The sequence below is a fragment of the Quercus lobata genome, chromosome 7 (genome assembly GCF_001633185.2).
Source record: "Quercus lobata isolate SW786 chromosome 7, ValleyOak3.0 Primary Assembly, whole genome shotgun sequence".
In the NCBI taxonomy this organism is placed as follows: Eukaryota; Viridiplantae; Streptophyta; class Magnoliopsida; order Fagales; family Fagaceae; genus Quercus; species Quercus lobata.
In genome coordinates this window covers 19,472,905-19,484,608 of record NC_044910.1, presented here as the reverse complement: position 1 = coordinate 19,484,608, position 11,704 = coordinate 19,472,905, and the positions used below count along the sequence as shown (strand labels likewise).

The following is an 11,704-nucleotide window of genomic DNA, read 5'->3' as shown; positions in this document are numbered from 1 at the left end:
ACGCTCATGAAGATTCCTATAAGGAAAAGAACTCTACACCAAGGAAGAGAGGTCAACCCTTTACTACTATAAAAAGCTCAAATACCCTCACAAACCAAGGTACGCATAATTGACCCCGCTCTAGCACTTTAGAGTTGTAAGAAGTTCTAACTTAACCTTCGAAGGGTATTTGGCCGGCACCACACTAGTGCTCTCTGCGAGGTCTTCACTTTTTGTTGTGCAGGTGTTGTTTCAAGTGTGCGAAAACCGTGTGGCTCACTAGTGATTGTTTCAACATCATCAAGATATATATATATATATATATATAGGATTAACTTGAAATGAAAATCTGGATAATTTGTTAAACACCAAATATATACTTTAGCTATTTTCTTAGTATTGACTACTCCTCTCACTTTTTCATATTTTTATTTTTAACACAATCGGTGAGATGTTGGATCTCCTCCTTTACTAGAAAAAGTACCATTAGATTATAAAATTATTACCTATATATCTTAATTTAAAATTTTGAGAATTTGTTTGTATTTATTTAGATTTTATTCGTTGATTTGATCAAAGTGTGATAATTGCCTTAACACAATCGGTGAGATGTTGGATCTCCTCCTTTACTAGAAAAAGTACCATTAGATTATAAAATTATTACCTATATATCTTAATTTAAAATTTTGAGAATTTGTTTGTATTTATTTAGATTTTATTCGTTGATTTGATCAAAGTGTGATAATTGCCTTAACACAATCGGTGAGATGTTGGATCTCCTCCTTTACTAGAAAAAGTACCATTAGATTATAAAATTATTACCTATCTTAATTTAAAATTTTGAGAATTTGTTTGTATTTATTTAGATTTTATTCGTTGATTTGATCAAAGTGTGATAATTGCCTTTGTTAAGTCTTTAAATTTATGATTTGACATTATTTTCAAAAAGTTATGGGTCTATAATAGTTCCTTCACAAAGTGGATTTTTCCTTTATCGAGAGTAATTAATATTCGTTGAGTATGGAGATTAGTACTAAGTAACAATTAAGTCGATAAAAATGAAATTTTAAAAGGGTTACGATACAAATAAGAAAAGCATCTGACATTTATCACTTAAATAGTGTATAGACAAATATATACCTCCACGGGTAAATTAGTAAAACCCTTTTGAAAAAACCTTGTCTCTTCTAAAAGTAAAAGCTAGTACAAAGTAATTTTTGAAATTTAATATTAAATTTTCAAGGTATAAGTAAATTATGGCTTTCTCAAAAAAAAAAAAAAAAGAGTAAATTATGGCAAAATCATATGACATTAATATACTTTAGAAAAAAGATGTATAAATCCAAAAGTTATTGTAAAATCATCTACCTGCAAATGTTAAAATTTTAGTTAAAAAGATTCAAATATTTGAAACTACTAAAAAAAAAAAATTAACTTCCTTGTAACACTAGATGATTTGAGACCACATTTTTTAGCTGTTAAGATTGTCAAACAAATGATCATCATAAAAATTGAGTTTTTGAGTGATTATCTAATAATGTATATAACATATAGAAATTTAGCATATAATTATAAAGGGTAAAATATTATTTTGGTCCCTAAACTTTACTAAAAATTTCTTTTTCATCCCTAAACTTTAAAAAGTTCATTTTTTGTCCTTAAACTATTGAAAAGTTCATATTTCATCCCTAAAATATTAACAATATTTTATTTTTGTCCTTAAATTTTACTAAAAGTTTGTTTTTCATCCCTAAACTATTGAAAAAAGTTCTTTTTTCATCCCTATTGTTGTCTCTAAACTTTTGAAAAAACTTTTTACAAAGTTTAGGGATGAAAAAAGAACTTTTTAAAGTTTAGGGTCAAAAAACAAATTTTTGTTAAAGTTTAGGGACCAAATTGTATTTTACTCCATCATAAATGATTTTAGCACTATAACAAAATATAGACTATAATTATTTTAAGTAAAAATTAATTTATGAAAACATTTTATATTTGTTTAGAGTAAGGGTTTGTTTGGATATCACTTATTTTGCTAAAAACACTGTAACAAAATATTTTTTAAATGGAAAAATACTGTTCACAATGTGCCGTGGGTCTGTGTTTTTCTTCAGTTTGTGTTTTTCTTCATTTGTTTGCAACAATTCCATGGGTCCCAAGCTTAAAATGCGTGAACAGTGCCTAACGCTACAAAACGCGTTACTCAAACGCTCGCTAAAAAAAAGAGATTATTTTGATATAAATCTTATTATATATGAAACAATTAAAGAAACTATTTATTTGTAATTTTAGACATTTGACTTATTTAATGAATCATATAATTGTTTTAAAAAAATTATGATTCCTTGTCACGGTCTGAAGCCGATCATTACTAGCTGACATTAGCTTAGGACTGTTGCATTGTATGGAAAGTGGCCTCCACGTTCTGCCTAAGGGCTGGTTTATTTGAATAGTTCCTACCTAACATAACATAAAGCTGGTCTGGTATGTATAAGAAATTGACAAAGCAAAGTTTTGTAGTAGTTGGTGAAAATAACGTTGACATTGTAAACAAACTATTGGCATACCGAGTACCTAGTCATAACAAATAAACCTTTCAGAAACCTCCATCACCACTCAGTCTCACCCACAACGCGTTTTCTATATCCATCCCTCTCATATGCTTTACTATTTTTTTAAAACCACAGCCTTTTCATTCTTTTCATTGTCTTTGTTTTGCAAACCTCCCTGGTGAGAAAGCTAGGAAAGTTTTTGTTAGAGAAGCTTCAACCCCTTCATTCATCTCTCTCTTCTTCCTCTCTGTGATTCCCCAAAAACCAACCTAAGAAAATGTGTCCTATGAGGTTCATCTTGGTGTTTTTCTCTGCAATACTAGCAGGATATTTTGCATGGCGGACGGTTCGTTCTTCGCCAGAGACAGAAAACATTTTTGAGGACTCTACGGTTGAAAATATATCAATGAAAGATAAACAAGAATTCAATCTGAGAAAGGTATGGTATTAACTTTCACGATTTTGCCCCCCTTTTTTTCTGTTTCCTTTTGTTTTGTTTCTTTCTCCTAACTTGGATGTTGTACCATTTCAGACAATTCATAATGGGTTCTGGGTATTCGTTGACATGGCCAGCGGGAAGTACTTATGGAGGAATCTGAGGGACATGAGAAACAATGAGAAAGTCAAGAGCTGCTAATATTTGATCATGGAAGTAATTACAAGTTCTGTAATCAATCTCTTTTTCTTTTCTTTTTTTATTCTTTTTGAAGGGATCTGGATCTAGGTTGGGTTAGAGTGGATATAAAAGTGTAGACTTCATACAATTCTGCAAATAGTAAAGTGTCAAATTTTATTTTCAAATGCACATCTCTTTAGCTTTCGAAGAAAAAGGATAAAGAGCGAACAAATTGGTGAAGACAGACTAAATTTCAACAACAAAAAAGCCAGTAATACAATCAAAACAGGTATATTTTGCTCCAAAATTAAAAGATCTGACGAATCCAAATTCTTGGTCCAACAAGAATTTCAATGTCTGATCTGCAAATTTTACAATTCTATTCATCAAACCTGTAGACATAGAGTTTTATATCCAACAGGTAAGTCTATGTAGTATGTACAACAAGAAGAACATCATATGTCAGCATATGCACAACTTCATTCTAAAGAACAAAGACCTGTAATTTATTACAGAAGATAAGATAGGAGTGGCAAGAATTACTTTAAATCGACCTGCAGCTTAATAGACATGTACAGAAGAGTAAGCAGTGCGCCCTGTGGAAGTGGTGCATACCTTGCAAGATTGGAGCCTACCCACATGGCTACCACCACTAGAGCAACTATACTGCTACTGGTTTTTCCACAAACCCAACTTGCAAATGAGAGGCACAATGTTAGCAAAACGCCACCCCTCCCACCCATTATCCATGCAATTACATAACCAATCTTATACCCAGCATCCAACTTCCTATCGAACAAAGCCATGAGGCTACTAAAGGTGAGAGACAATCTGGATCCAAATGTCTGCAGTAAAAATAAAGATAGAAAGGCAGATCTAAGCACTTCGGTGAAGGGACCTCTCTCTTCATCTGTATTCCCTTCTTCAACCACCTCATCTACTTCATTATCGGAGGAATTATCTTCCCTGACATTATAACGTTCCCAATGTCTCTCATGTTGCATTTTCCACCTCAGTTCAGCCCACCTATAAATCCTTACCCTGGCTTCATATTCAGGGCTTTGGTCCCATTTTCCTCTATATGGCCTGTCAGTATCTTCATGAAATTTGAGTTCTTGGTCATACTGAGTCCTTGTTGCTTCATTAGACAGTACCTTTGAAAGGATACATAAAGCAGAAACATTGTCATAAGCTTTTAGAAGTATGAGCCACAAAGGAGTTTTAGGAAAAGGAAAATGCACTATTTGAATGTGGAAGCAAATGTTTGACATTTCTATTACGACCAAGTTCATTAAAATCAGGAGTCAGTATTTTACCAATATTGAATGTGGAAGCAATTGGTTATGACAATTCCAGTACAACTAAGAATTATCTCAGTCAATGTTTTCAATATTCCAGAAACTATTTCGACTGATAAACAGCATTCAGGTTTTCAATATTCGAACTTTTCTAAAACTGTTCACAACATATCTTTTCTTATGGTCACAAATAAAATAGAATTGTTTATATCTTTTTCAATAGAATCACAAATCAACAATTTCCAGACACCCCATGAAAAATTACCAACCTCCTAACCTTGAGTAGTAAAATAAGAAGTTCATGTGAACAGATTAAAAGAAGTTTCTAATTTTTCATTCATATATAAAGCAGTTGCTGTAAATCACAGATGATTAAGAATTGCTCACTTCATATGCATGACGGATACTCTTGAATACCTCACCAGCTTTTGAATCCTTGCTAACATCAGGATGATACTGTAATCAAAACAGACAAATACATGTAAACAAAATTTTCATGCCTTTTGTAATAGAGAATTAACAAAAAAAACTCATAAAATTTAGACTAAACTACACCCTCTAAGTTTGTGAACATTTTGATTTTACCCCCTTATATTTCAAATGTTGGATTTTTGTCCTTGAAATTATTTAGTGTTCTAAATTTCGTCATTCCATCCATGTCCGTTTATGATGTGGCCGTAAATGCCACCTAAGCATGCTGTGTTTGTTAGTTGAACCAATCAAAACATGTCATGTCCAGTAGCTCAATTAAATAGCGAAACTTTAAAAAATTAAAACAATTCTCTAAAATCCAAAAATTACATCTACTTAAAAAATAAAATAATATATTTTTTCTAGCATTTCCTCAGCATCCAAATGGAGTGCCAATGACCCAATCTCCCAAAAGCACCAATTTGTAGTTCCATTCAAAGCAACTTTGACCATTGCCGGACTCCATCGCTCAACATTGCCATTAAAATAGTGCCCTTTTACAACCATTTTGGGTGAAATCAAGGATTAGTGGAAAGTTGGATGAGATGAGTTGTTTGGCTTTCATGGTGTAGTTTCATGGAGTTTGTGTGTGTTAATTCAGCTAATAGGCTGGCTGTGTGTGGTGGGGTTTGGTCATAGCATACCAGCAAATATTTAGATGAAGGCGACAGCTCATCCGGGTTGGGATCTGGGGAAAGCTCGGTATCTAGATTTGGGGATCACTTTGGCTTGGAGGGTCATAGATGTGGGAGATAGAGATTTGGTGAGGGTGGAAATAGGATCACCAAGAAACGAACGCCATGGGCTAAAGAAAAAAGAAGGGTAAAGGAAAAGGAAAAGAGGAAATAATAAATTGATTCTGTGAATTAAAAAACTTAAATACTAACAAAGTCAAATAGGGCATTTAATGGCCACATCATTGACAGACACAGACAGAAGGATGAAATTCAAAATGCTAAACAATGTCAATGACAAGTATCCAAAATTTGAAACATATAGAGGGTGAAATTTGACTTGGTGAAACTTCCCAACAACAGAAAATCCATCAGGAAAGAGCATTTCAGTTTAATTCCGCAATTTTGTAACATTATCATATTGACTAAAAAGAATAAGAATGCACACAGTGATCTGGGAAGAAATTTTAGAAAAAATTGAAAACATGAAGTAAACAAAGTGGAAGGGCATTAGCCCAAAAAATAACATCCATGCAGTGTGCACAGTGCACAAAGGTATCCCTGACATCATTTGGGCCACATGGAAGGCACAAGGCCTGAAACTACACACTAACATACATTTTCAAGTCAATCTATGATGCATTGTGAAAGTTACAATACATTAACCATAGTCCATATACAATGAACACCGAAGGCATGCAGTCCTGATGATATGGATGAACATTTGGCGACAGAAACTCCCTATATTCTGGAAAAGCACAGTGATCCAGCCATAGAAGACTAATTTGTTGCTGCTTTGAAATTTTATCCACTCAAGATTTTTGTATTGAGTCAGTGTGTGAAGTTCAATTGAAGCAAAACTTGTATTTTATTTTAAAGGTCTTAGAAGTATTCTAGGGTTGAAAGAATTTTATTTATTATTCTTTTTAAAAAACATGTTATGGTCAGTTTTGTATTTAGGGGCAAAACTGTAACTTCAGAAACTCATGCATATAAGGGGTAGTTTGGTAATTTAGTTGAGACTAGAATTATCTAGGAGATTCTAAGTATCTTAGGCTTAGTTTCTTTGAGTCCAAGTTGTCTTTTATTACCTTATAAGGAAGTTAAGATTTACAGTGTATGTAAGCGTGTTATTGTACTTGAATAAGATGGAGTTGATTAATAAAAAAAATTTATTTGATAAATAACAGAATTGTATTAACCAAAAATCTAGGTACGCTAGGGGTGTACATGGATAACAGTACATCAAACTCTTAAATTACAATGATCAAGCATTTCTAAAAATTTAGAACAAGGAAAAAGATTAGAGGACGAACCCCACTCCAGCAAGGTGTGGAAAAGGAGAGATTTAAGTTCAGAAATAGATAATTATCAAAAAAAAAAAAAAATTTCAGAAATAGACTGTTCCTTCCCCTCGAAACATCTTGAGTTTCGTTCTCGCCAAATACACCATAAGACACAATGTGGTACAGCCCTCCATAAATCAATGCTTCGATGTCCACTGAAGGAACCTTGCCAACTCAAAAGTAAATCAATAACACTTTGGGGCATAACCCATAGAAGACCAAATAGAGTCCACACCATAGACCATAACTCATAAGCAATAGGACAATGAAGAAGAAGATGATTCATCGATTCCCCACTCTTTTTACACATATAGCACCAATCTACAACTGCAACACCCTTATACCATAAGTTCTCAAGAGTCAAAATCTTAGCTATTGCGGCAATCCATGAGAAGAAAGCAACCCTAGGAGGGATTTTTGAATGCCACACAAGTTTCAAAGGGAAAAGAGTGTCAGGAGTAGAGGAAAGGGAGAAATAGTACTCACTCACTTTAAAACTCTTATTCCTTGCCCGTATCCAACAAAGTTTGTCCTAGCCTTCACCATTAAGAGGCATAGAATTGATAAGATCCAAAAAAGTGTAAAAATGTTCCAATTCCCAATCTTGGGCATCCCTAGAAAATTGAAGCTCCCAGTGGAGCCTATATATGAATAGATTTAGGAAATCTTTCTTTGATTGCTTGGGGTGAGTTTGGCCTTAGGAGAATTTATCAAAGGGAGGTAGACTAACTATGATAAAGAGTACTCTTTCTAGATTCCCTATTCCCTTATCTATCGCTACTCGTATTGTGAAGTTGCAAATGGATTTTTTACGGGGCAGTTTTGGGGATGAATTTAAATTCAACCTCATCAAGTGGAAGCAGGTTTATAATCTGATTCAAGTTGGCAGACCAGGGGTGAGGCATCTAGCTTTGTTTAATAAGTCTTTAGTGGGTAAATGGCTTTGGCAGTGAATGGGGCAATTGGTGTATGAAATCCGTCATGGGTACTCAAGGTTTTTTTTTTTTTTTGATAAGTAATAAGTTTATTGATATCAAAAAGGGAACACCCTAGTACATAGGGAGTGTACAAGGGGGTCAAACAATCAAGAACAAAATAAGGCTAGGAAAATTTGCTGGTTTTATTAAAAATGAGGGTTGTTCTGGCACCAAGGTTCATTTCTGGTAGGATTGGTGGTGCGGGGAGAGAGCTCTTTAAGATGCTTTTCCTAGATTATATATGCTGGCTCAGAAAAAGGATGCTGCTGTAGCAGATTTTCTGAGTAAGAGAAATGGGTCAGATTCAGTGGGATGTGAATTTCTATAGGTTTTTGAATGATTGGGAGTTGGGCATGTTGGCAGATTTCTTCCTGATCCACTAAACCAAAATAACAAGGGATGTCATGCCAACAAAAGGTAAGCCTTTTGAAGTTAAATCGTATTACAAAGTGTTGAATGTAGGGGCAGTAACTCTGTTTTCATGGGTGCTAATAGTGTATTAGTGCTGTATGTGCGAGCAAGATGGGAGTCTTGTGACCATTTATTGTTACATTGTCAAATGGCTAGGGAGTTATGGTCAGTTCCATTGTGTTTGTTTGAAGTGCAGTGGGTTATGCCTAAAAGGGTGGTAGATATTGGTAAGTATAAAACAGTATCCTTACCTATGATGGTTTTTTATGGTGATAACAATAGGGAAAATAAGAATAAGAATTGGATTTAACTGAGGAAACCCTGACCTCTTGAGACTTAACTCAAATTAAATTCTTTGATGCCTTATTCATTATTGTCTTACTGCTTAAATACAGCAATTGATAACAACAAAAACGAAATACAAGGACTTCTTCCTAATATGAAGGGATATTGTGGCACAACAACCCAACATGCTAGGGACCCACCCACAATTGAAAAACAATTCAAACTAACCAACAATCCTAACATTACAATAGAGATCTTCCCAAAGATAATAACAAACATCTAAAACAGAGGACACTAATAACAAACACCTAAAACAGAGGACTCCAACCCAACTCCAAGTAGATACACGTATCAATTCCCTCCCCTCTTGAGAAGGTCCTTGTCCTCAAGGGTATACTGAGGAAACTGCAACTTCATGGCTGTTAAGTCTTCCCACATGGCATCACTAGTTGGTAAGCCTTGCCAATGCACGAGTACTTCAATTCTGTTGCAACGAGTCCTTTGATCCAATACTGCCTGTGGCCTTACTAGTAACTCATCTTGGTCTCCCATAGTAATAGGTAGCTGAGGTTGGGCAAAAACTTTGGTGCCTAACTTCTCCTTTAACAAAGACACATGGAAAACCGGATGTATATGAGAATCTGAAGGTAATTCCAATTTGTAAGCCACCTGTCCAATACGTTGCAGGATGCGAAATGGGCCATAATGGCGTGGAGATAACTTCGCATTCAGCGCAAAGAAACAGAGACTTGACGATATGGCTAAAGCCGTACATGCACCCAAGTCCCTTCCTCATAGACCTTTTCCCTATGCTTCAAATCATATCTTTTCTTCATTTGATCTTGTGCCATCTTGAGATTTTCCTTGAGATCCTTCAGAATCTGATCCCTCTTCATCAATTCTATTTCCACAGTAGCTACCTTTGCAGTACCTGGAACATAAGTCAATAATGATGGTGGCTCCCTACCATACACCACTTCAAATGGAGTCTTTTGGATAGCCGAATGCCAACTTGTATTGTAACAAAATTCTGCCCAACATATCCACCTGACCCACTGCTTGGGTTTATCACTAGTGAAACAACGTAAATACATTTCTAAAGTTCTATTCACCACCTCACTTTGTCCATCTGTTTGTGGATGGTAAGCCGAACTAAAATTGAATTTAGTTCCATTAAGACGGAACAACTCAGTCCAAAAGGCACTAGTAAAAGCTGGATCACGATCACAAACTATAGTTCTAGGCATACCATGGAGCTTAAAAACATTTTCAAAAAATATTTGGGCAATACTCACTGCTGTGTAAGGATGTGTTACGGGAATAAAATGTGAGTATATAAAATGTGAGTATTTAGAAAGCCTATCTACCACAACCAGGATAGTGGACTTACCTTGAGACATGGGTAGCCCATCCACAAAATCCATGGAGATATCTTCCCAAACTCGACTTGGAATTGGCAACGGCTGTAGTAAACCAGCAGGAGAAAGTTGTTCCACCTTGTGACTTTGACAAATTTCACATTCCCAAATAAATGCCTTGATGTCCTTTCTTATCTTAGCCCAGTAAAAATTTGCTCGCACCCTTTGAAATGTTTTTTGGAATCCTTCATGAGAGCTTCCATGAAACTGGTTGATGATATCAACCCTTATAGCTGAACCTGAATCAAGGTAAATCCGATCCTTGAATAAGAGCAGACCATCTCTTAGCTCCCAAGGCCCCACTGCCTCATCATCCTGAACCTTCTGAATTAGTTGCTGTACTTGAGGCTGAGATTGTTGTTCGTCCCTTATTGCATCAACCCAATGAGGAATAGGGGATGAGAAAGCTAACAATTGCTCCTCCTTCATAGCTTCATCTCGACGAGACAATGCATCCGCCACTTTATTTTCACTACCCTTCTTGTATTCAATTGAAAAATCAAATCCCATAAGCTTGTATAACCATTTTTGTTGAGCCTCCGTTGTGATTTTCTGACTCCAAAGGTACTGCAAACTTCGTTGGTCTGTTCGCACTATGAATTTCCTTCCCAATAAATAATGCTGCCATTTTTTTACTGCCATGAGTAAGGCAAGCATCTCCTTTTCATAGGTGGATAACATCAGATTTTTCCCATGTAGTGCTTGACTATGAAAGGCAATGTGACGATCTTGACATAGAACAACTCCAATACCTGACCCAGAGGCATCACACTCAACTACAAATTGCCTTGTAAAATCCGGAAGTGCCAAAACAGGGGCTTGGGTCATTGCTTCCTTCAATCTTTGAAGTGCTTCTTCAGCTTTGGTATTCCACTTGAATGAATTCTTCTTCAACATGTTGGTTAGTGGAGTGGCAATCTTACCATAGTCTTGAATAAATTTTCGGTAATACCCCATCAATCCAAGAAAGCCCCGCATCGCCTTTGGAGACCGAGGTATAGGCCACTGTACCATGGCTGAAATTTTTTCAAGATCCACGAGAACCCCTTCTTGAGAGATGATATGGCCCAAGTAATGGACCTTAGTTTGGCCAAAACTGCATTTTTTTAATTTAACATGAAGTGTATGGCTTCTCAGAACCTCCAAAACTTCCTTAAGATGCCGTAAGTGTTCATCCCAAGTTGCACTATAAACTAGGATGTCGTCGAAAAATACAAGCACAAATCTACGGAGTTGGTTCTTGAACACGTCATTCATTAGTGCTTGAAATGTGGATGGTGCGTTTGTGAGACCGAAAGGCATAACAAGAAACTCGTAGTGCCCATGATGAGTGCAAAATGCAGTTTTTGGCACATCCTTATCTTGAACTCGAATCTGATGATAGCCAGAACGCAAGTCTAATTTAGAAAGAACCTTGCTCCATTTAATTCATCAAGAAGCTCATCAATAGCTGGAATTGGGAACTTGTCCTTGATGGTGATCCTGTTTAACGATCGATAATCCACACACATGCGCCAAGTTCCATCTTGCTTCTTGACTAATATCACTGGAGAGGAAAAAGGACTATTGCTAGGACGAATCACTCCAGTAGAGAGCATTTCTGTCACCAATCTCTCAATCTCCACCTTCTGATAATGAGGATACCGATACGGGCGAGAACTCACAGGCTGGCTGCCGAGT

General features: G+C 35.7%; 2 protein-coding genes across 2 annotated transcripts; one reads left to right on the top strand and one right to left on the bottom strand.

The window, feature by feature from the left end:
- Window positions 1-2,532: 2,532 nt before the first annotated feature.
- Window positions 2,533-3,697, top strand: LOC115952973. Its single transcript, XM_031070363.1, has 2 exons — window positions 2,533-2,967; window positions 3,061-3,697. The coding sequence occupies exons 1-2, from the start codon at window positions 2,806-2,808 to the stop codon at window positions 3,163-3,165; spliced, it is 267 nt and encodes an 88-aa protein (XP_030926223.1). The 5' UTR covers window positions 2,533-2,805; the 3' UTR covers window positions 3,166-3,697.
- Window positions 3,684-5,379, bottom strand: LOC115951714. The gene is made up of 3 exons (XM_031068868.1): window positions 5,314-5,379; window positions 4,830-4,898; window positions 3,684-4,298 (listed from the first exon to the last, which is right to left on the bottom strand). Exons 1-3 carry the CDS (start codon window positions 5,377-5,379, stop codon window positions 3,684-3,686), a joined length of 750 nt encoding a protein of 249 aa, XP_030924728.1.
- Window positions 5,380-11,704: the final 6,325 nt, after the last annotated feature.

Coding starts and splice junctions, on each gene's coding strand:
- LOC115952973 (XM_031070363.1), top strand. CDS start 2,806: ATGTGTCCTATGAGGTTCATCTTGGTGTTTTTCTCTGCAATACTAGCA. Junction 2,968..3,060: donor AAGAATTCAATCTGAGAAAG/GTATGGTATTAA, acceptor GTACCATTTCAG/ACAATTCATAATGGGTTCTG.
- LOC115951714 (XM_031068868.1), bottom strand. CDS start 5,379: ATGGAGTCCGGCAATGGTCAAAGTTGCTTTGAATGGAACTACAAATTG. Junction 4,899..5,313: donor TGGTGCTTTTGGGAGATTGG/GTCATTGGCACT, acceptor TTTTGATTACAG/TATCATCCTGATGTTAGCAA. Junction 4,299..4,829: donor GTATCCGTCATGCATATGAA/GTGAGCAATTCT, acceptor ATCCTTTCAAAG/GTACTGTCTAATGAAGCAAC.